Source organism: Mandrillus leucophaeus, unplaced genomic scaffold (assembly GCF_000951045.1).
Source record: "Mandrillus leucophaeus isolate KB7577 unplaced genomic scaffold, Mleu.le_1.0 Scaffold203, whole genome shotgun sequence".
NCBI classification, from domain to species: Eukaryota; Metazoa; Chordata; class Mammalia; order Primates; family Cercopithecidae; genus Mandrillus; species Mandrillus leucophaeus.
Genome location: NW_012102066.1, coordinates 1500951 through 1526108, shown reverse-complemented (window position 1 = coordinate 1526108; position 25158 = coordinate 1500951). Strand labels below are relative to the sequence as shown.

The 25158-nt window shown below is 41.6% G+C and overlaps 1 protein-coding gene across 1 annotated transcript in view; it reads right to left on the bottom strand.

Moving 5' to 3' along the window:
* Positions 1-25158, bottom strand: part of DENND5B (DENN/MADD domain containing 5B) — a 115810-nt gene that overhangs the window by 61460 nt on the left and 29192 nt on the right. The window contains exons 5-7 of the mRNA XM_011979552.1: positions 12278-12465; positions 4344-4880; positions 573-804 (exon numbers count right to left, since the gene is read on the bottom strand). Coding sequence (XP_011834942.1) covers positions 573-804; positions 4344-4880; positions 12278-12465 — 957 coding nt within the window. The remainder of the gene's footprint in view (positions 1-572; positions 805-4343; positions 4881-12277; positions 12466-25158) is intronic.

The window sequence follows — 25158 nt, the reverse complement described above, 5'->3', positions numbered from 1 at the left end:
TGGACACGGTGGCTCGCACCTGTAATCCCAGCACTTTGGAAGGCTGAGGAGGGCAGATCACCTAAGGTCAGGAGTTCAAGACCAGCCCGGCCAACATGGTGAAACCCCCGTCTCTATAAAAAATACAAAAATTAGTCAGGCATGGTGGCGCATGCCTGTAATCCCAGCTACTTGGGAGGTAGAGGCAGGAGAAATGTTTGAATCCAGGAGGCGGAGGTTGCAGTGAGCCAAGATCGCACCACTGTACTCTAGCCTGGGTGATAGAGCAAGATCCATCTCAAAAACAAAAACAACAAAAACAAAAACAAAAATCGTAGCAACCTTCCAGTCATACTTGATTCAATTTATTATTGTTTTTCCTCTTCTGACTAAGAGATAAGGAAAGTCAAGTAGGAGTGGGACTCAGAAACAGAAACAAAAATTTACAAAGCATTTTGTGATAATCGGACCAGGATTAGCCATGAAGTCTAAAACCGAAAATTAATTTTGTTGTACATAAGGCCAACAATTTGCGATCGCAACAATTTGCGATCATGGATTTTAATTTAATTTAAAAGGCATGGCAAATGTACCTGCTTCTTTTAAAGTGCTGCATTTCTGATATATAGATGTCCGCAAGGTGGGTGCCCTTACATTATACAGCCTTATCTTATCAATCCGAGAGTCAAAGACCCGAAGCAAAGGATCTTTCTCTTCCCACTGAGACATAATTTTATTATCAATAAAGGTGGCAAACATCTGTGTTTCAATGAAGCGTGAAAGAAATGGCAGGTAAGGCTCAGGCTGGTCAGACAGAAAGGAAGCCTGTAATGAGATAATTAGGAAATTATTAGTGCAAAGAGATCATCTCAACACTACATGATAAGCCTGAAAATTATGTTAACTCAGGACATTCTTTTTAAATCTTATAAAACTGACACTTGAAATTCAAAAATCCTTAAAAATCCACTTTTCTTTCCATTTTCCTAAATTCAGAAAATGTAGGTCACTTAGGTCTTTAGCACTGATCTTATTTTACAAAATCGATTTACATTCTGATCCTTATGACCATTATGTATAACAGAGGGCATCAGTAATGAAAGATGGCAGAGAAGTTGCTATACAATTGTCAATCATCCACTTCACTTGCAGTTAAAAATTTTTATCCCTTTCCCCAATGGGTTGTAATTTCTTCTGTTCTCTATTCCTAGCCTATGAAATATACTTTCAAGCCATAGGTAGTGAGATGATTAACTGATACAATAAACATATCAGCATTAATCTTAAAAAAAAATACATGGAATTTATGCTTATGGGTGAAATTCTTTTGTTCTTCTTCAAGTGAATGCTTTTCTAGACTCTTTAACTCTGTGAGAAATCAATAGATGAGCGTTAAGCCAAGGTCAAATTCCTTCCACACCTGTGCTGACACAACAGTCCCAGCCTTAACAACTAAAAAAGGCACTGCCTGGAAGCTGGGCATGGTGGTGGCCACCTATAGTCCTAGCCACTAGGGAGGCTGAAGCCAGAGGATCCTGTGAGCCCAGGAGTTCGAGGCCAGCCTGAAGAAACATAGTGAGACCCCGTTTCCAAAACACAAACAAAAAAACCAAAGCACTGCCTGAAAAACCATCAGAAGCAAGCCTTTGGAGAACATGTATAATAAGCTGTACACCTTTCCTGTTACTAGCCTGTCTGATGCATGGGATGGTTCAGTACATCGTAATCAGTTCCTAATTCAAAGTGTCATTTTTTTTGTTGTTGTTCTTCCATGTTCATGTGTGTACACGAATTCTAGACTCAATGCAGTACTAAAATCTGGAAGTAAATTTAGAAGTAAATTCCTATTTTGGTTGCTGGGTTGGTTTTTATTTTTGTATGGCAAAAGCTAGAAGGCGAAAGGGGAAAGGGAGTAAGTTCTGACATAAGGTGACTTTTAAAAATACTCATCAGCTTGTTGCTAGCATATTTATTTTCATTCTGAAATTTAGGAGGTCTTTTTAAAATTTCCTTAGAGAAATCCACTTATTCACTTTAAGTAGTTCCATAGTTCAGGTGTATATACATAAATCCAAATAACCACAGAGATTCACAGTAGTCTCTAGAAATCAGTTCACCTCCACCAATAAACATCTTACTTTTCATACATCAAATAGCCTTTTTTAAAAAAAGTGGGCCAAAGATCTGGCTTTTGATATTCAGACGCTCACAGACTATAAAATTTTAGGTCATCAAAGATTTGGCTTGTAGGACTAGTATGTCCTGCAAATTTTCCTAGTGAAGGTAATTACAAGCCTTCTGGAATCCAACAGAAAATTTTCATTTCTTTAGGGGTTATATAAAAAGAATTCCATTTATATAGTTTGAGGCTACCTAAAGATTAGGAAGGAAGGAAGTATCAGGGTTTCATTTAGGTAAGAATTTGAATTGCCCCAAGGATAAACCATGGATATACACAGATTAGTTCTAAGATAGATAGGAAAAAGTATGAAAAATTGTTGAGTCTAATGAGAAAGGAACCTAAGGGCATACACTTAAAGAAGTGAAGTCTTGTTAATATTAAAGAAGTTTTCTCAAACATAAGTGCACCAGGATGCTTTTGTAGTTCATAAATGTAATAACTGGCTTTTCATGCTCATGTGTGAGATATACCTTCCTCAAACTTTGTTACCATGTTGGCACATTCCCTGTCTGATGTGGGGAAAAACAAAGCACACCAGAACATAACTGTTCAACATACAGTATTATCCTCCAACAGAAAAAATATCTGATGAAGTAAAAAAATTATCTTTTATTTTTTTGAGACAGGGTCTCACTCTCTAGCCTAAGCTGGAGTGCAGTGGCATCATCTTGGCTCACTGCAGCCTCAACTTCCCAGGCTCAAGTGATCCCACCTCAGCCTCCAGAGTCACTGGGACCACAGGTGCACACCACTGTGCCTGGCTAATTTTAAAATTTTTTGTAGAGATGAGTTCTCACTATGTTGCCTAGGCTTGGTCTCATACTCCTGGCCTCAAATGATCCTCCAGCCTCAACCTCCTAGTGTTGAGATTACAAGTGTGAGCCACCATGCCCAGCCACTATGTACCTTTATGAAAATTTTTAATTATTTCCAAAAATTCTCCAATATTGTAAATTAGCCTCTTGGAATGCATCAGCCCCTTTAGAAGGCCTTTCATGACATAAGAGAGGCCACTTAGTGAAATCCATGATACATTCCAATACAAGTATTATACCTCAGCAATCACAGAGGCAGAGAACTAAACTACACCCTGGTGACCTAAAAGAGTTAACATACAACCCTAAGTGCACCTGTCTGAAAAATAAAATCTGGGAGATAGGTGAAAAAAAAACTGGCAGAAGAATCCAGTACCCCTTAGAAATCACAGGACAAGGAAAGCTGGTATTATTTTCTGACTTCCCTTTCCAAAATCTTTGGAACCGTTTTACACTTACAGTCATAAAACCTAATTTAGTCACTCTTTTTCTCCTTTGATCTTAGAATGAGATAGAGAAATTTGGCTTCTGAAACCAAACTGTTAACTTTACATGGACAAGTTGTGATTCTGATAGGATAAAGACTAAATAAATGATTTCTAGACTAAATAAATAGATTTCATAGAAAAGGAGTAGGCTTATTTAACTATACTTGATCATAAAATAAGAGTAAATAGAACTGTTACAAGGTCAAACAGTATTAACAGATTTGGAAAACCTGCAAAATGTAAGTTTCTATAACTTCTTTCTTTTTTTTTTTTTTTTTGAGCTGGAGTCTCTGTTGCCCAGGCCGGAGTACAGTGGCGTGATCTCGGCTCACTGCGACCTCCACCTCCCTGCCTGGGTTCGAGTGATTCTCCTGCCTCAGCCTCCTGAGTAGCTGGGATTACAGGTGTGTGCCACCATGCTCGGCTAATTTTTTGTATTTTTAGTAGAGACGGGGTTTTGCCATATTGGCCAGGCTAGTCTCAAACTCCTGACCTCATGATCCGCCCGCCTCGGTCTCCCAGCGTGCTGGGATTACAGGCATAAGCCACCATACCCAGCCTGTTTCTATAATTTAAGCATCTTTAAGGTAAAGAAAAAGTTTAAATAAGATTACAGGCAATTTAACACACAATTTAATGACCAGCTCAATGAGCTGGTTGATTTGCTTTCTTGTAAAATTATTTTACCTAATGTAAAAATACTTGGTAAAGCAAAGTTCCTAATGGGCTGGAAGATGAAAAGTCTGCATTTAAAAAAGGTTAACAAAATCAATAATATATGGATAAGCACAGGCACAGAAGAAGAAAAAACTTAAAAATTTAAAATATCAATAATAAAGCCACTAATAACCACAAAAGGAAAACTATGGTTCTTTTTACTTTGTCAAAGTTCTGCATCTGTTCCCGGTTGGTCAGCCAGGATTCCATATCCTGAGCAGTCTGAATGACAAACGCTTCGTAATCTGCAAACATCTGTGTAAAGCGGTTAGCAAAGACCTCTCGGAGCTGTACATTGAGCTGGTAGTCCCTTAGTTCTGCCTCTTCACACTGCAGTTTTAAATCCTTGTCTTTTTCACCCAGAGAAGCAGAAAGGTCCATTTTTTCCACAGCCACACCAGTCCGCTTGGCCAGAGCCTGCAAGCGGGCTATGGTTTCATTGCCCTTCAGTAACTCATACATGCTGATGCTATTAGTGGAGACATTGCCGTTCTTTTTGTCATTGACCAAGTCTTTCAGAACCATATTCTTCAGTTTGCTGGTACTCTCACTGCAATGTAGGCTGCCCTCAGGAGGGATCCCAAATTGAACAAGAACCTCAGAGAGTTCTTGGATAAAATCCACTTTATTGGGGAACTGTGGAAATTCTTCAGGCAACTCAATAAAATGGTTGTCAATGTCCACAAAACACAAATTAGCCTGAAAGAGAAAATAGAAAGGTTTAAAATAAAGAAACTGTATGTTCTAAAATATTCTTGCCAGCCACAGTGGCTCACACATAATCCCAGCACTTTGGGAGGCCAAAGCAAAAAGACTGCTTGAGCCCAGGAGTTCGAGACAAGACTGAGAAACACGGCAAGACCCTGTTTCTACAAAAAGAAAAGAAAGTCTTGCCAACTATTACAAACAAAAGCATAGATTATGGCGCCTTTTGTTAATCTTTGCAAGGTTTAGAATTTCTTATTCTTTAAAAATAACCTCTTTTTCCATCATTTTCCCGTATATGATTATTTTTATACCATACTTAATATATATGAAAATTTTCTCTGGGTCTCAGCAATATATTATAATCTGAATATGATTTTCTAACATTTGGCATCCATTAGGCATTCCTATGTGGGTAAGGGTGCCCAGATTCGTAAGGCCTTACACATACATGGTATTAGGTAAAATGCTCACTGAATGCACTTGAACTTTCTTTGCCACTCCACTGCTCTAATATCTGTAATTTAGAATTGACAATAATCACTAAAAACCAGCAGCTGTAGTATCTCCCAATAGGATGAAACTGGCAAAATCAATCCAATTCACAGATAATCCACAAATTTTAACTTTACTCAAAATTCACTGAACCTCCCAGAGCAAAACCATTTCAGACATCATTATACCTAATGCAGGAGACAGAGAGAGGTGGTAGAGGCAAGTGCATATATAACTGTGCACTTGATTGACCTTTGAATAATTAAGAGTTCACACAAGATATTTTTGAGTTGAGAAAAAGAGGTGACAGAAATCAGAAGAAATGTTTTTTTGAGTTTGTTTATACTTCACATTTGGAATTTATTTTGAATAAATATTTTAAATATTTTTCAAGTAGATATAGAAAATTCAAGAGGCCAAAGCATATGTATAAAGTTCTGATTATCCCTCAGGTATCTGTAGTAGGACTCTAAACAGTATTTTACCTTTACTGTACACACTCTCTTAATCAGGACAAGGTCGTTAGTTAAAAAAGAAGGTTGTGCTTCTAGATTGGGGGGTGGGGTGCCAAAATTGCAGCCCATCACATAAAAATAATATTGATTACATTAATGGTTGAACACAAGACATGGAGTGGAAGTCAATAAACAAAATAGGAAGCTTCACTGTGTTTTTCTCCCCGGCTCCCCCACCCCTAGGTCACCAAGAGGAAAATTCATACTGTTCTTTGATCTAGATGGCAAAGTAAGGGAAAAGGGGAAAGCAACCAGTTGGGTCTTTGTTTTTCTCTTTTGATCTTTGCTCTTCATGTTAGATACCAATTAGCAAGCAGCATACATAAATTCTAAATTAAGTTCAATAAAAACTCAAAATGAGGCCTGGCATGGTGCCTCATACCTGTAATTCCAGCACTTTGGGAGACTGAGGTGGAAGGATGACTTCAGGTCAGGAGTTTGAGACCAGTCTGGCCAACATGGTGAAACTCTGTCTCCACTAAAAATGCAAAAATTAGCTGGGCATGGTGGCATGCACCTATAATCCCAGCTACTCGGGAGGATGAGGCAGGAGAATCACTTGACCTCAGGAGGCAGAGGCTGCAGTGAGCCAAGATCGTGTCACTGCACTCCAGCCTAGACAAAACACAGAGAGACTCTGGCAAAAATAAAATAAAATAAAATAAAAAAATAAAGTAAAATAAAATAAATTGATTTTCCTCCATTCAAAGCCAGATGATCAACAATGATTCCTAAAGCCTGATGTAATCTTTGAATCCAGCCTTTTAATTTTGCAGATGAAAAAACCGAGGCCAAAGAAGTTAGGTGACTTTCTGGCACCTGTTCCAAATGTGCACCCTCAAACAGACTGGTGGTTTATGGCCTTTCCCTGATATTTTTCCTCACCTCCAATGTCAGTAGTTTTCTCTAAATAAATTAAGAGCTGAAATGACGCATCTTGCTGAGACAGTAGCACTGCCTACACCATTCTTTTCTTTTCTTTTTTTAAGATGGAGTCTTGCTCTGTCGCCCAGGCTGGAGTATAGTGGTGTGATCTCAGCTCACCGCAACCTCTGCCTCCCGGGCTCAAGCAATTCTCTGCCTCAGCCTCCCGAGTAGCTGGGATTACAGGTGTCCGCCACCATGCCTGGCTAATTTTTAAATACTTTTAGTAGAGATGGGGTTTCACCATCTTGGCCAGCCTGGTCTTGAACTCCTGACCTTGTAATCCACCTGCCTCAGCCTCCCAAAGTGCTGGGATTACAGGCGTGAGCTACTGCGCCTGGCCGGCCTACACCATTCTTTACACTGAAAGGTTTAAATGGAAGGTCACATAATTCGAATGGATGATTCAGTATCTCTAAAACAAAAGAAAAAATTTACTAATTTGCTAATCTAAATGTTAACCAACAACCTCCCATCACTTAGATTTTGTACTATTCCCTTCATTAATGCCTTCCTACTACCTTTTTCTATCCCTCTCCTCCTCCTATGAAAAGGGAAAATGATATATTTTCTGAAATTTTAAAGCTTATTACGGTCATGAAATCACTGCTGAGCTGAAAGTGTACTACAAGGTAGGAGTTCCAACATCACAGCTACTGGTCTGTCTTCATGATCCCACAAAAGTCTCCTATGTCTGCTTAGGAAGGGCCCAAGCTGGGGCTTTGATTATCACAAAGTAGAACAGGAAATACAAACTGTGTTATGAAAATGTATTGAAGAAAACTAAAAAGAAGCCCTTTCTCCGAAATAAACAAGAACTCTATAATAGGGCATTCTGATAAGTTGCTTCTCACTTTTAACACCATTAAATTTAAAAAAAAATCAGAAGAGTATTGCATGATAAAAATTTACTCAACACCTCAATCTGACATTGCTTTAGGACTAAATATTTCTACTTATCAACACTACTCACAAGCCTTCATGATATGTAACTACTTACTTCCTATTAAAAACAACAAAAGTGGGCTGGGCTCGGTGGCTCACACCTGTAATCCCAGCACTTTGGGAGGCCAACGTGGGCGAATCACGAGGTCAGGAGTTTGAGATCAGTCTGACCAACATGGTGAAACCTGGTCTCTACTAAAAATACAAAAAATAAGCTGGGCGTAGTGGCAGGCGCCTGTAATCCCAGCTACTGGGGAGGCTGAGGCAGGAGAATCACTTGAACCCGGGAGGCAGAGGTGCAGTGAGCTGAGATCACGCCACTGCACTCCAGCCTAGGCAAAAGAGTAAGACTCCGTCTCAAAAACAAAACAACAACAAAAGTGGCAGGGCACAGTGGCTCACGCCTGTAATCCCAGCACTTTGGGAGCCCGAAGTGGGTGGATCACTTGAGGTCAGAAGTTCAAGACCAGCCTGGCCAACACGGTGAAACCCCATCTCTACTGCAAATACAAAAATTAGCTAGGTGTGGTGGCGTGCACCTGTAATTCCAGCTATTCAGGAAGTTGAGGCAAGAGAATAGCTGAATCTGGGAGGTGGAAGTTGCAGTGAGCTGAGATGGTGCCACTGCACTCCAGCCTGGGCAACAGAGTGAGACTCCGTCTCAAAAAAAAAAAAAAAAAAATTCCGTCAAAAGTAAGAAAACAAAGGCTTAAAGCTTAATCATATCTTCTGCCATGAAACCTTTCTATACCCTTACCCTAAAGGCATTCTGATCTCACCTGTATCTTCTCTGTTCATTTATTCCTCTTACTAACTTACTTTTTAACTTGTGTTATTGGTATTTGTAAACGACTTTTTTGAAAAGCAGAAATCACCTCTTACTTGACTTGATGTCTCCCACTGTATTCTACACAAATAGTGTATGAGACAACTGTTCGGCAAATGAAAGAATAAACTCTGAGGAGATGGTCGTTTCTGGGAACCCTAAAACTGCAGGCTGGAGCAGGAAGTATTGAGACTAATGCAGCTCTCTTCATGTTTAGTAAGTGACCTCACTTCTCAGTGTCTGAAATTAAGCCAGCTTGAGGGTAAGCCGGAGAGAGGAGAGCATTTAAAATATTCCCTCTGGACCAGATGCTGTGGATCATGCTGGTAATCTTTGGGAGCCCAAAGCCGGAGGATCACTTGAGCCCAAGAGTTCAAGACCAGTCTGGGCAATGTAGCGAGAGTTCATCTCTACAAATAATAACTTTAAAAAATTAGCTGGGTGTGGTGGCATGTGCCTCTTGTCCTAGCTACTCACAAAGCTGAGGTGGGAGGATCTCCTGAGCTCAGGAGGTCAAGGCTGCAGTGAGCTGTGCGACCACATTCCTGCCTGGGTGACAGAGTGAGACCCTGTCTGAAAAATAAATAATTCCCTCAGACTCTCTGGGCAAGATATGACAAAAACAAAGTTGCAAAAGCAACTGTTTCAGTTTTTCTCTTAACTTTTTGTTTACCAGTTACTGTGAAGATGAGTAAGAACAGTAGAAAGTGAGGTGCATTCCATGCAATTAATCTTCAGTGCCTTCCTTCCACCCTCACTCTCTATATCCTACTCCCTAAAAAACAGTATTACAAATGGTTACTTGTGGCTATCACTTTTAAATCATGGGGATAGCTAGTTGATGATTAATTTACAAATCTATGTAGTTACATCAGTTAGCTAGCAACTAAAATCATACCTTCTTAAAATAATTATTTTGCAAACGTCATTTTTTAAAACTATGTTTAGAAGCCTTGTCACTATTTTTAGCCATTATTTTATTTTAGAGTTTTCAGGGAAAGGTGGAGGGAAGTATTACTAGTGAGTGCATTTAAGTAATTTTTTTAAATGACTATTTTTATATCTACTTCCTTCCCAAAATTATGTGAAGCAGATTATTTCATCTCATTGTAAAATGATACCAGAACAAAGTGATAGGCTGTTAGCCTTTTCTTATAAAACAATGATGCCCTAATTTATAGTTTCTACACAGAAGCACTGCTATTTTCACAGTGAATTCAGGTTATTTCATATTATTCTACTCTATGAACAGATGGGTATATGTATTTATTAAGCAGTGTAGATCTCATGAATGAAAAATTAGAAAATCACAGACATTACTTTAAGAGCTTTCAGAATCCTTACATTTGTTTATCTTTAGTGGATACACACAGGCACAGAGATGGAAAAGTTTCCCAACTACAGATATGTCAAGGTGGCACTGAAAAATCTCTCAACAATTGTTACAAAAAATGGAAAGACAATATACATAAAGTTATCTTATAAAATGTTACATGATTAACATACACAATAGATCAGACACTCAACAAGAAACTAAAATATCATTAAGTCTTCAAAACAAAATGCATTTGGCTAGTCTATTTCTTTTTCCTTGAAAATTTAAAGGATTAACTTCTTTGAGTAAATAACATACTAGACTAATTTAATGAAAGTGAAAACAAGAACATTTAAGGAATAGAGAAAAGAGGTAAAACAGAGAAGAAAAACATGCACAAGCCCAAAAAGAACAACAGTCTGTATATGTATCTTATGTGATCTGAATCAAGTTATTTTCCTTTGGGTAAAAATGTTAATTTTTGTGGGGAAATATTCATTAGAATAAAAGTAAGCAGTGGAAGATTATGAGAATCACTACAGAATACAATGGCTATGGCTTAGTGTTAAATTCACTTATTAAAATGAGAATCTCTGGGAAATAAGAACAAATAAAGGTGAATCTCAGCATGATATTCTATTAAGAAAGATGTGAATTAAATAGCTAGTGATATAATGTAATTAATCAGCTTTTTAAAAAAGTTATGGCACGTTCTCATCCATATTTCATTTCAAAGACTTTACATGGTAATCCTCAGTACCATTAACAATAGGTAAAAATTAGGCCAGGTGTGGTGGCTCACACCTGTAATCCCAGCATTCTGGGAGGCAGGGGTGGGCGGATCACCTGAGGTCGGGAGTTTGAGACCAGCCTGATCAACATGAAGAAAACCCGTCTCTACTAAAAATACAAAATTAGCTGGGCGTGGTGGTGCCTGTCAGCTACTTGGGAGGATGAGGCAGGAGAATCACTTAAACCCAGGAGGCGGTGAGCCAAGATCCTGCCATTGCACTCCAGTCTGGGCAACAAAAGCAAAACTCCGTCTCAAAAGAAAAGAAAAGAAAAGCAAAGAAAAAAAAAAAAGTAAAAACAACACGTGGGAGGTGTTATTATTCTTATTTTATAGATCAGAAATATGCTTTCAATAATTCTTGTTTATTTATTTATTTATTTATTTTGAGACGGAGTCTCGCTCTGTCGCCCAGCCTGGAGTGCAGTGGTGTGATCTTGGCTTACTGCAACCTACACTTCCAGGGTTCAAGCGATTCTACTGCCTCAGCCTTCCAAGTAGCTGGGACTACAGGTGCGTGCCACCACACCTGGCTAATTTTTGGTATTTTTAGTAGAGACGGATTTCATCATGTTAGCTAGGATGGATCTCTTGACCTTGTGATCCACCTGCCTCAGCCTCCCAAAGTGCTGGGATTACAAGCATAAGCCACCGCGCCTGGTCTATTTTTTTAAACATTTGAAAGTACAACACACAGAAAGTATAATAACTTTAAGGTGGCATAAAAGTTAGGTGTTAGAATTTTTATCTCAACCGCCAAGCCAAGCTGACATTTAGAACAGATAATGGGCCCTGTATCTGAAAACAGAGAATACTGAAGTATTTGATATTTCCATTATCCCTAGTTTGCTGCAACATGTTACTTTTCAGTTGACAGAGGTCAAAAATCAAATTCACCTCAAATGATAATGATTTTAAAGGATGTTAAAACCTGGGTTGTATTGTTTAAAAACAAAATTTATAACATGAGTGAAGAAAAAAAATGTTACCAGAATAAAGCAATGAGATCATGCTACCACTGCTCCATCTTCACAAATTTATAGTTGTGAAAATCAGCCACTGTCTTGTTTTGAACCAGGTTTAGTTAATGACTATGTGGTAGTTATCATCAGGAGTCTGCATTCTATAGCTGAGGCTCTCCCCTAGCCATACTTGGAGATTTAGGAGAGTCAAAAAGACAGATAACATTTGGACAAAGGCCGGGCGTGGTGGCTCAAGCCTGTAATCCCAGCACTTTGGGAGGCCGAGACAGGCGGATCACGAGTTCAGGAGATCGAGACCATCCTGGCTAACACGGTGAAACCCCGTCTCTACTAAAAAATACAAAAAACTAGCCGGGCGAGGTGGTGGGCGCCTGTAGTCCTAGCTACTCAGGAGGCTGAGGCAGGAGAATGGCGCAAACCCGGGAGGCGGAGCTTGCAGTGAGCTGAGATCTGGCCACTGCACTCCAGCCTGGGCGACAGAGCGAGACTCCATCTAAAAAAAAAAAAAAAATTTGGACAAAGACAATGTGATTTAGCAAAAGTCACCTTGACCTAAATCAGCAAACAGCAAATGCTTCACCATTCATTGTAGTTTTACCTCTTGAGGAAGTTCTAGTTTAGAACGGTCAGTTCCTTCTTTTGACTGAAGGCCCATCAGGTAAGGGACAGGAGCATCAAGAAAATGTAGCAGAGAAGCAGGTAGGATGGGCACATAAACATGTTGCCATTGAAACGGGAACAAAAGTGTGGTGATGCCTTCCGCCACAGTCATCAGGCGTTGATAATCTGCGCAGAACAAGGAAAAAGGGAGGAGAAGAGTGCAAGGAAAAACATAATCACTTCATTAGGCTGGAAAATGTGGATTTTAAGAAAAAAATTTATGCGTTAAAAGTAAATATTTCTTTATGATCATGCAGAAAATAGCTCAGTTCTATTCCACTATAATTAAATAATTAAATGGTTTCATTTGAATAGTTTTAAGGGAGTGTGGGTAGGTGGGAAACATCATCACACTCTTTGCTTCTTAAAATCATGGGTAGGCGAACTTATATTCTCTTAAAGTGTGGCGAAATCAAGAACTAATAAAACTGCTCTTGGCATTTATCCCACTAAAAATGTACAAGATACAGTGTAACATTATTATGATGATGATTTTTGAGATGAAGTCTCACTTTGTTGCCCGGGCTGCAGTGCAATGGTGCGATCTCAGCTCACTGCAACCTCCGCATCTTGGATTCAAGCGATTCTCCTGCCTCAGCCTCCCAAGTAGCTGAGATTATAGGCGCCCACCACCACACCAGGCTAATTTTTGTATTTTTCGTAGAGATGGGGATTCTCCATGTTGGCCAGGGTGGTCTTGAACTCTTGACCTCAAGCAATCCGCCCATATCAGCCTCCCAAAGTGCTGGGATTACAGGCGTGAGCCACTGCACCCGGCCAGTATAACATTTTTGATCACTTCTTTATACATGCATGCTCACACAATTCCCAATTCAGAGGCATTTTTCTTTTTCTCTTTTTTTTTTTTTTGAGACAGTCTTGCCCTGTTAACCAGGCTGGAGTGCAGTGGCATGATCTCGGCTTACGGCAACCTCCATCAGAGGCTTTTCTCTTATACGGTATATATGATCGTGGCTATAGCTTTTAGTTAGCTGATTATACTTATTTTAGCCTTTACTTTGGGAGTACAAGAAGTCAAACAGATACATGCATTCATAGTCACACTTCCTATGTCTACCCCAACCACAAAACTATCACAGCTGGGAATTCCTGAGTTAACAGAAAATTAAGGATTAGTGTTTTTGTTATGTTTTATTTACATGAACTCATTAGTTTATCAAATTTAAAAGCTCCCCACAACAGTAAAGTAGCCTTTTAAACCACTCTGCAACGGCTGCTTTATACTTACGTATGTCCACAATTCCTATTTAAATGTTTAGAAGTAGATACGTTGGCCGGGCGTGGTGGCTCACGCCTGTAATCCCAGCACTTTGGGGATCACAAGGTGATCTGCCAAGGTGGGCGGATCACAAGGTCAGAAGTTTGAGACCATCCTGGCTAACATGATGAAACCCCATCTCTACTAAAAATACAAAAAATTAGCCAGGCGTGGTGGTGGGCGCCTGTAGTCCCAGCTACTCGGGAGGCTGAGGCAGGAGAACGGCGTGAACCCAGGAGGCGGAACTTGCAGTGAGCCGAGATCGTGCCACTGCACTCCAGCCTGGGCTACAGAGCGAGACTCTGTCTCAAAAAAAAAAAAAAAAGTAGTAGATATGTTTTAGAATTCAGATTTTTTAATTTAAAAAAGCAATATGGTGCATATACCACATACATGAACTATCTAGGGCAGTATCCTATAATCAAATACATTAGAATTTCTGTAGCAAACCATGTATGTCCCAGTAGGACAGATAATCAAAGAATATGAATAGGGTCACTCTGGTTCAGGTCTGGTTTTGCTGATGAATGAGTTACAAAAAGAATGTTTGGTTTTTAGAATTTTTTGGATTTAAGAATTGAAGACAATGGATTGTGAGCTTGTAATAATCCTTTCACAGAATCCATTGTGAACAAATACAGTAAAATCTTTGGGAGGAAGAATTTAGGGGAGTCTTTTAAAAAAGGTTAAGGAAATGATCAGATGTTACTTGAGTCACATCAACTCAAAGACCTGACCAAGCATAAACAGGATGTTTTACATTTAAATTTTTTCTTGTGTCATTTTATAATTTTAAATGACTACCTTTTTGGTAATGAATCATCAGTTATCCACAGCCCAAGTTTACTTAAAATTTTCCTTATTTGATTCATAAAGATTCAAATTTTAGGTGAAAACCTGTTTACAGGAATAATTTCTAAAACAAACACCAGGTGGCCTGAAAGGTAGGGGTCAGCCATACAAGCACAAAGAGCTAATAACCTAATTACCTGGGGTGGACACACACATTTTATCAGCTGAGGCCCACTGAAGAAGCTAGGCTGAGACAGCTGGCACTCTCTGTGCAGGTGAGGCGGGTAGTAGAAGAGACCAGACAATCAGTTCCTACCACTCTGCTAGGAATAATCAGGCAGATGTTTGAACTGTAGGCAATAAGGGTCTTTTATCCCAGGGGCGGAGATGGGGTGAGGATGAAAAGTTGACCTGAAACCCCTGAAGTCGGCTGGATGCCCCCTAGGTGTAGAAGCTGTGCCCTAATTAGAACTAACTGAAGTTCTGCACCGTCACAGGACTCGATTATGGCCCCTGGCCCCTGTACTGTCTCTCCTCTCTGTGAGTTTCCTAAGGACAGAGTGGCACCCATTTTCTCTGGTTCTACCCATAAAGCACAGGGCCTACTTCACACCCAGTGTGGTCTAACACTTACTGACACTACTAAATGTTATGTTTTTTTTCCTCTTAAGTTCAACAAAATCCTAACAAAATACCAAAAAAGGCTGGCCAGGCGCAGTGGCTCATGCCTGCGATCCCAGTACTTTGGGAGACCGAGGTGGGAGGATCACCTGAGGTCAGGAGTTAGAGGCCAGTCTGGTCAACATGGTGAAACCCTGTCTCTACTAAAAATACAAAAACTAGCAGGGCATGGTGGCAGGCACCTGTAATCCCAGTAACTTGGGAGGCTGAGGCAGGAGAATTGCTTGAACTCAGGAGACAGAGGTTGCAGTGAGCCCGGATTGTGCCACTGCACTCCAGCCTGGGCAACAGCGAGACTCCGTTTCAGAGGGAAAAAAAAGAAAAGAAAAGCCAAGCACAACACCTGTAATCCCAGCACTTTGAGAGGCCAAGGCAGGTGAATCACCTGAGGCCAGGAGTTCAAGACAAGCCTGCCCATCATGGCAAAACCCCATCTCTAGTAAAAATACAAAAATTAGGCATAGTGGCACATGCCTGTAATCTCAGCTACTTAGGAAGCTGAGGCACAAGAATCGCCTGAATCCAGGAGGCAGAGGTTGCAGTGAGCTGAGATCACACCACTGCACTCCAGGCCTGGGTGACAGAGTAAGATTCTGTCTCAAAAAACCAAAAAACCACACAAACAAAAAATACTCAACAACAAAAACCCACCAGGAGTAGGAAGAGACAATTATGTACAGTTACAGACCATGAAGATGAAATCCAGAGAAATCTCCTTAGATTCTACTCTGTGGTCATCATTTCAACCAAGGATTGGGGCCTTTTATATTCTTGTAACCTCAGTATTTACCACAGTATCTGACATATAATAGAGGCCAAAACAGTATTTTTGAACGAATAGATGATGAGTGGGAAAAGAATATATATAATTTTGCTAGACAGCTATAACTTAAAAAGACATGCTTAGATTTTATTCCATCCATGTGTTGTGGGTGTTCTATGTCTATTCTTCTTTCCAGTTCTGCATTCTCTTCAAGACTGGTTGAAGTACCACACACATTTTTTCTTTTCTGAGATGGAGTTTTCACTCTTGCTGCCCAGGCTGGAGCGCAATGGCTCAATCTCAGCTCACTGCAACCTCCACCTCCTGGGTTCAAGCGATTCTCCTGCCTCACTCAGCCTCCTGGGTAGCTGGGATTACAGGCACCGCCACCACGCCTAGCTAATTTTTTTGTATTTTTAGTAGAGATGGGGTTTCACCATGTTGGCCAGGCTGGTCTCGAACTCCTGACTTCAGGTGATCCACATGCCTCAGCCTCCCAAAGTGCTGAGATTACAGGCGTGAGCCACTGCGCCTGGCTCACACATTTTTTAATAATGCAATTATTCAGCAGAAACAAGACAATTCTTTTTAACTGAATCAAGAAATAAAAGGCAGATTTTTCTTCTTTAAGCATTTTTTTTAAACTTAAATATTTTAGGAAAGTCTTTTTATAATTGATACTCAAAGTGATGAATGCATAAAAGAAGTCATTTTAATATTTAAGACAGGCCTCAGCATGGCACATGAGGCTCTTCATGATTTGGCCCTTGTCTGCCTCATTCCTTATCACCACCCTATATGCAATAAGATCATCTGCTTGCAGTCCATGTTTTCACAGGCCCTGTGCCCCTTGTATATTGTTTTCCTCTGCCCAGAATGTCCCTTCCTCTCGCACTGCCTGACTAGGTTCCACTTTTTCCTCAGGCAATTGCTTCTTTGGAAAGCCTTTCCTAACACTTCTTATCACCACCAGGCTACTATCTAAATGCTTCGACAGTACCCTATCTGTATTTCCATCACAGGAATTACTCATCTCACTAAAACATTACAATTCTGTCATAATTCTCTCTTTATGGTTTCTCTTCCCCAATACACCATCATCTCCTACAGAGCAATAATTGTATTCTTCTTTTTATTTATTTTTGGAGACAGGGTCTCACTCTTTCATCTAGGCCGGAGTGCAGTGGTGCAGTCTTGGCTCACTGCAGCCTCTGCCTCTCAGGTTCAAGTGATTCTCATACCTCACCCTCCCGAGTAGCTTGTATTACAGCTGTACACCACCACACCCGGTTTTTTGTGTTTTTTGTAGAATGGAGTTTCGCCACGTTGGCCAGGCTGGTCTTGAACTCCTGACCTCAAGTGATCTGCCTGCCTCCGCCTCCCAAAGTGCTGAGATTACAGGCATGAGCCACTGCGTCTGGACATATCTGTATTTTTAATCTTAGAATTGTTAATATTCAACATATGACCTACTACATGGTCAGTAGCCAGTAAATATGCTTTGGGAAATTAATATGTTAACATCCAAGGCATGTAAAATGAAATAAAAGTAGACATTAAAAAATTATGCTTGACTATATTACACAATAAAAACATACTGTCAAGAATTTGCCTAGTGGTGGCTCTGGCACAGATCCCAAGGTGGCAATGGCCTCTGCTGCTGCAGTCCCTGCCATGCTGTCCACTAGCATTACTGTGGAGAATAAGATCAGCCCCTCGAGGGCAACAGAGGGGGATGGGTCTGGAGCTGCAGCTGGCGGCACAGGAACCATGGTGGTGCAGATCAGGAGCTGTGTCTAGCAAGCTTTATGCCTTGCCAAGCACTGCCAATGGAGATGTGAAGCTGCTGGTAGTATTCAGCATGCCTCTGGTAGACTTCCTGATGTAGCTGGAAGATTATACACTTATGATCCTGGATGCTGTGACTGACTACTTTTTATTTTTATTTTTGAGACAGAATCTCACTCTGTTGCCCAGGCTGGAGTGCAGTGGCATGAACTTGGCTCACAGCAACCTCTGCCTCCCGGGTTCAAGTGGTTCTCCTGCCTCAGCCTCCCCAGCAGCTGGGATTACAGGCGCATGCCACCAGGCCTGGCTAATTTTTGTATTTTTGTAGAGATGGGGTTTCACCATGTTGGCCAGGTTAGTCTCAAACTCCTGACCTCAAGTAATCCGCCTGTCTCAGCCTTCCAAAGTGCAGGGATTACAGGCGTGAGCCATGCGCCCGGCCCAATGTGACTGAGTATTATCTGAATTACGTTGGCTTTGAGGTCTCAGACACATGCATAACTTGGTTTATCTTCCTAGTTTCACAGAAATTTATCTCAGGCATTGCCAACAATGAGTTACAGCACTGGAAAATGAAAGGCACAGCCTCTGGCAGCTCCTGAAGTAAGAGCAAAGACTAATCATGGAGTACTTGACCCCTGTCCTCAGTATGACATCAATGTGAGGCCACCACACCACCTAAGCCACCCAACCTAAACATGTTTGTCTGAAACAAGCTTCACTGTGACCAAAAATGTCAAAGAAAGGGCTAATTATAGATTAAACACAGGTAAAGAGAGAATTCATAAAGTAGGAGACAGATGTGGAGAAATTACCCAGAATGCAGCACAGAGACACACAGAAAATAGGAATGAGGCCGGGTGTGGTGGCTCATGCCTGTAATCTCAGCACTCTGGGAGGCCAAGGCGGGTGGATCACGAAGTCAAGAGATCAAGACCATCCTGGTCAAAATGGTGAAACCCCATCTCTACTAAAAATACAAAAATTAGCTGGGCGTGGTGACATGTGCCTGTAGTCCCAGCTACTCAGGAGGCTGAGACAGGAGAACTGCTTGAACCTGGGAGGCAGAGGTTACAGTAAGCAGAGTTCACACCACTGTACTCCATCCTGGGTGACAGAGTGTGACTCTGTCTCAAAACAACAACAATAACAACAACAACAACAACAACAACAAAGATGTTTAATTAGAGTTTCAGGAGGATTAAAAAAAGATACATGAAAGCAATATTTACCAAGATAGTCGAGAATTTTCCAAAATGGGTAAACGACATTAATTCTGAAATTTCAGGAAACATAATGAATCACAAGCAGAACAAATAAAGCAAGCCTCATTCAGATAAATCAGTCACAATATTGGACACCAAAGACAGAAAATCTTAAATATAATCAGAGTTGAAACAACAGATTTCTGGCTAATGAATAACAATGACAGTCATTCATTAGAACGACATTAGAAGTGATAGCTGACTTCTCAACAGCAACACAGGAAACCAGAAGATGATAGAATATTATCCTCAGAGTACTAAGAGAAAAAAAAAACCTTTTAACATAGAATTTAACATCCAATGAACTATTTAAGATGATAGAATATTATCTTCAGTGTATTAAGAGCCGAAAAAGAAAAACTTTTAATATAGAATTTAATATCCAACGAACTATTTTTCAAAAACAAGGAGAAAACAAAATCTAACAGAGAAAGCTACCTCAGGAAAGGAATGTCTAAGAATACATGTTAGGAAGAAGACTGATCTCAGAAGAAATCTCTAAGATTGAAATAAAATTGTGAATTTTCAAAAAATAGTAACTGAGGCTGGGTGCAGTGGCTCACACCTATAATCCCAGCACTTTGGGAGGCTGAGGCAGAGGACTGCTTGAGCCTAGGACTTCGTGTGCAGCCTGGACAAGATAGTGAGACCCCCATCTCTACAAAAAAAAAAAAAAAAAATTAGCCCAGCTTGGTGGCGTGTGCCTGTAGTCCCAGCTATCAGGAGGCTGAGGCAGTAGGATTGCTTGAGTCCAGGAGTTCAAGGATGCAATGAGTTATGGTTGCATCACTGCACTCCAGCCTAGGTAACAAAGTGAGACCTTGTTTCAAAGAAAAACAAAATAAGGTCACTATGAGTAAATTTAAACAAAACCAAGTGTATAGAATAAAAATGTCTAATTTGAGGGATTACTAAAACTGAACAATCATAACAAGTAAGTCACGATGAGCATGGAGCTAAAGCATTTTATAGTATCTGTAAAGATTCTATAACATAAGAGTAACTGTTCATGTTGAAATCTCAAAATTTACCATTAAGAGCATATAACATCTAAACAGAAAAAACTACAATGAGAAAAAAATTTAAATCAATTCAAAACATCAAAAACAGAGAGAGAGAGAGAGAGAGAGAAAAGCAAGACAAATGGCCAAAATAAATGAAAATTTAAAAATTCTTAGAATGAGCCAGGTATGGTGGCTCACACCTCTAATTCCAGAACTTTGAGAGGCCGAGGTGAAAGGATTGCTCGAGCCTAGGAGTTCCAGAACAGCCTGGGCAACATACGGAGACCCCCACCTTTAAAAAAAATTAAAAATTGGCCAGGTATGGTGGCGTGCACCTGTAGTCCCAGCTACAAGGGAGGTTGAGGTAGGAGGATGGCTTGAGCCTGAGAAGTTGAGGCTACAGTGAGCTGTGATCACACCACTGCATTCCAGTCTGGGTGACAGAGAAAGACCCTGTCTCAAAAAAATATATATTTTTAGAATTCAATGATAATGAAAATATCAGATACTAGGACTTGTGGGATGCACCTAACACAAGACTCAACTGCTTAAGATGCTGATTTTGGTGGGCAGGTGGGGAGAAAGAAAGGTTTAGTAAGCCCAAAGAAAGTAGCAGAAAGAAGTGAATAATAAAAATAAAACCATAAATTAATAAAACATAAAACAAAGGTACAATAGAGGATACCAATGAAAGTAAAAGCTGGTTCTTTAAAAAGAGTAATAGGGCTGGGCACAATGGCTCATGCCTGTGATCCCAGCACTTTGGGAGGCCAACACAGGAGGATCGCTTGAGCCCAGGAGTTTGGGACTAGTCTGGCCAACACAGTGAGACCTTGTCATTTCAAAAAATAAAAAAAATTAGCCAGGCATGGTGGCATGCACCTGTAGTTCCAGCTACTTGGGAAGCTAAGGCAGGAGGATTGCCTGAGCCCAGGGAGGTCAAGACTGCAGTGAGCCTTGATCATGCTATTGCACTCCAGGATGGGCAACAGTGTGAGGCCCTGTCTCAAGAAACCAAACAAACAAAAAGAAGTAATATAATTGACAAACTTCAGGTAAAAATAACTGGGGAAAAAGAGACTGCACAAACAGTATTAGGAATGAAAAGGAGGACAAAACTACAGATATAACAGGGGTCAAGAAAATAAGGAAATATTAAGACATTTTACTAATAAATTGAAAGCTTAATAAAAATTTTCTTAGAGAAAATAGTAAGGACAAAAATTTATTCAAGAAAAAAATAGAGGTGGCCAGGCGCACTGCCTCAGGCCTGTAATCCCAGCACTTTGGGAGGCCGAGGCAGGTGGATCACTGGAGGTCAGGAGTTCAAGACCAGCCTGGCCAACGTGGTGAAACCTGTCTCTACTAAAAATACAAAAATTAGCTAGCTGTAGTGGCATGTGCCTATAATCCCAGCTACTCAGGAGGCTGAGGCAGGACAATGACCTGAACCCGGAGGCAGAGGTTGCAGTGAGCTGAGATCACGCCACTGCACTCTAGCCTGGGTGACAGAGCCAGACTCCATCGCAAAAAAAAAAAAAAAAAAGAAAGAAAGAAAGAAGAAGAAATACAGAGGAGCTTCTGGACTGGCAAACACATTAAGGTGCTGGATAAGTCCAAGGAAAGCAGAGCAGCTCTGCACCCACCCCTACACGTACTTTTATACCTCTCTTCCATTTGGCTGTTCCTGAGTTGTATCCTTTACAATAAACCAGTTACAGTAAGTAAAGTGCTTTCTTGAGTTCTGTGAATCATTCTGGGAATTTATAGAACTTGAGGGGTTGGGGGATGGTGGTGGAGAACCCCTGATTTTGCAGTCACCCAAGAAAAAATGTATGTGGCCTGGTGCTATGGTTTGGACATGGTAGTTTGTCCCCAATGTTGGAGGTGAGGTATTTGGGTCCTGGGGGGGCATCTCTCATGAATGGCTTTGTGCCATTCTCATGGTTGTGAGCGAGTAGTTTTCACTCTTTTTTTTTTTGAGACGGAGTCTCGCTCTATCTCCCAGGCTGGAGTGCAGTGGCCGGATCTCAGCTCACTGCAAGCCTCCTGGGTTTACGCCATTCTCCTGCCTCAGCCTCCCGAGTAGCTGGGACTACAGGCGCCCGCCACCTCACCCGGCTAGTTTTTTTTGTATTTTTTAGTAGAGACGGGGTTTCACCGTGTTAGCCAGGATGGTCTCGATCTCCTGACCTCATGATCCACCCGTCTCGGCCTCCCAAAGTGCTGGGATTACAGGCTTGAGCCACCGTGCCCGGCCAAGTAGTTTTCACTCTTACTTTCCATGAAAATTGGTTATTGAAAAGAGTCTGGCATCTCCCTCCTCTCTCTTGCTTCCTTCCTCTTGCCATGTGATTCTGGCTCCCCTTCACGTCCTGCCATGAGTAGATGCTTCCCAAGGCCCTCATCAGAAGCAGATTCTAGCACATGCACAGAACTGTGAGCCAAATAAACCTCTTTTCTTTTTTCTTTGAGACAGGGTCTTGCTCTGTCATGAGGCTGTAGTACAGTGACATAACCATGGCTCACTGCAGCCTCTAACTCCTGGGCTCAGGTGATCCTCCACCTCAGCCTCCCAAGTAGCCGGGACTACAGGCAAACACTACCATGCCTGGCTAATTTATTATTATTATTATTATTTTTCAGATGGAGTTTCACTCTTGTTGCCCAGGCTGGAGTGCATTGGCGCGATCTCGGCTCACAGTGCAATCTCTGTCCCCAGGGTTCAAGCGATTCTCCTGCCTCAGCCTCCCGAGTAGCTGGGATTACAGGCAAACACTACCATGCCTGGCTAATTTATTATTATTATTATTATTTTTCAGATGGAGTTTCACTCTTGTTGCCCAGGCTGGAGTGCATTGGCGCGATCTCGGCTCACAGTGCAATCTCTGTCCCCAGGGTTCAAGCGATTCTCCTGCCTCAGCCTCCCGAGTAGCTGGGATTACAGGCAAACACTACCATGCCTGGCTAATTTATTATTATTATTATTATTTTTCAGATGGAGTTTCACTCTTGTTGCCCAGGCTGGAGTGCATTGGCGCGATCTCGGCTCACAGTGCAATCTCTGTCCCCAGGGTTCAAGCGATTCTCCTGCCTCAGCCTCCCGAGTAGCTGGGATTACAGGCAAACACTACCATGCCTGGCTAATTTATTATTATTATTATTATTTTTCAGATGGAGTTTCACTCTTGTTGCCCAGGCTGGAGTGCATTGGCGCGATCTCGGCTCACAGTGCAATCTCTGTCCCCAGGGTTCAAGCGATTCTCCTGCCTCAGCCTCCCGAGTAGCTGGGATTACAGGCAAACACTACCATGCCTGGCTAATTTATTATTATTATTATTATTTTTCAGATGGAGTTTCACTCTTGTTGCCCAGGCTGGAGTGCATTGGCGCGATCTCGGCTCACAGTGCAATCTCTGTCCCCAGGGTTCAAGCGATTCTCCTGCCTCAGCCTCCCGAGTAGCTGGGATTACAGGCAAACACTACCATGCCTGGCTAATTTATTATTATTATTATTATTTTTCAGATGGAGTTTCACTCTTGTTGCCCAGGCTGGAGTGCATTGGCGCGATCTCGGCTCACAGTGCAATCTCTGTCCCCAGGGTTCAAGCGATTCTCCTGCCTCAGCCTCCCGAGTAGCTGGGATTACAGGCAAACACTACCATGCCTGGCTAATTTATTATTATTATTATTATTTTTCAGATGGAGTTTCACTCTTGTTGCCCAGGCTGGAGTGCATTGGCGCGATCTCGGCTCACAGTGCAATCTCTGTCCCCAGGGTTCAAGCGATTCTCCTGCCTCAGCCTCCCGAGTAGCTGGGATTACAGGCAAACACTACCATGCCTGGCTAATTTATTATTATTATTATTATTTTTCAGATGGAGTTTCACTCTTGTTGCCCAGGCTGGAGTGCATTGGCGCGATCTCGGCTCACAGTGCAATCTCTGTCCCCAGGGTTCAAGCGATTCTCCTGCCTCAGCCTCCCGAGTAGCTGGGATTACAGGCAAACACTACCATGCCTGGCTAATTTATTATTATTATTATTATTTTTCAGATGGAGTTTCACTCTTGTTGCCCAGGCTGGAGTGCATTGGCGCGATCTCGGCTCACAGTGCAATCTCTGTCCCCAGGGTTCAAGCGATTCTCCTGCCTCAGCCTCCCGAGTAGCTGGGATTACAGGCAAACACTACCATGCCTGGCTAATTTATTATTATTATTATTATTTTTCAGATGGAGTTTCACTCTTGTTGCCCAGGCTGGAGTGCATTGGCGCGATCTCGGCTCACAGTGCAATCTCTGTCCCCAGGGTTCAAGCGATTCTCCTGCCTCAGCCTCCCGAGTAGCTGGGATTACAGGCAAACACTACCATGCCTGGCTAATTTATTATTATTATTATTATTTTTCAGATGGAGTTTCACTCTTGTTGCCCAGGCTGGAGTGCATTGGCGCGATCTCGGCTCACAGTGCAATCTCTGTCCCCAGGGTTCAAGCGATTCTCCTGCCTCAGCCTCCCGAGTAGCTGGGATTACAGGCAAACACTACCATGCCTGGCTAATTTATTATTATTATTATTATTTTTCAGATGGAGTTTCACTCTTGTTGCCCAGGCTGGAGTGCATTGGCGCGATCTCGGCTCACAGTGCAATCTCTGTCCCCAGGGTTCAAGCGATTCTCCTGCCTCAGCCTCCCGAGTAGCTGGGATTACAGGCAAACACTACCATGCCTGGCTAATTTATTATTATTATTATTATTTTTCAGATGGAGTTTCACTCTTGTTGCCCAGGCTGGAGTGCATTGGCGCGATCTCGGCTCACAGTGCAATCTCTGTCCCCAGGGTTCAAGCGATTCTCCTGCCTCAGCCTCCCGAGTAGCTGGGATTACAGGCAAACACTACCATGCCTGGCTAATTTATTATTATTATTATTATTTTTCAGATGGAGTTTCACTCTTGTTGCCCAGGCTGGAGTGCATTGGCGCGATCTCGGCTCACAGTGCAATCTCTGTCCCCAGGGTTCAAGCGATTCTCCTGCCTCAGCCTCCCGAGTAGCTGGGATTACAGGCATGCACCACCATGCCTGGCTAACTTTGTATTTTCAGTAGAGATGGGGTTTCTCCATGTTGGTCAGGCTGGTCTTGAACTCACAACCTCAGGTGATCCACCCACCTCAGCCTCCCAAAGTGTTGGGATTTACAAACATGAGCCACGGCACCCAGCCTGAAACGAAAGTCTTTTTTTTTTTTTTTTTT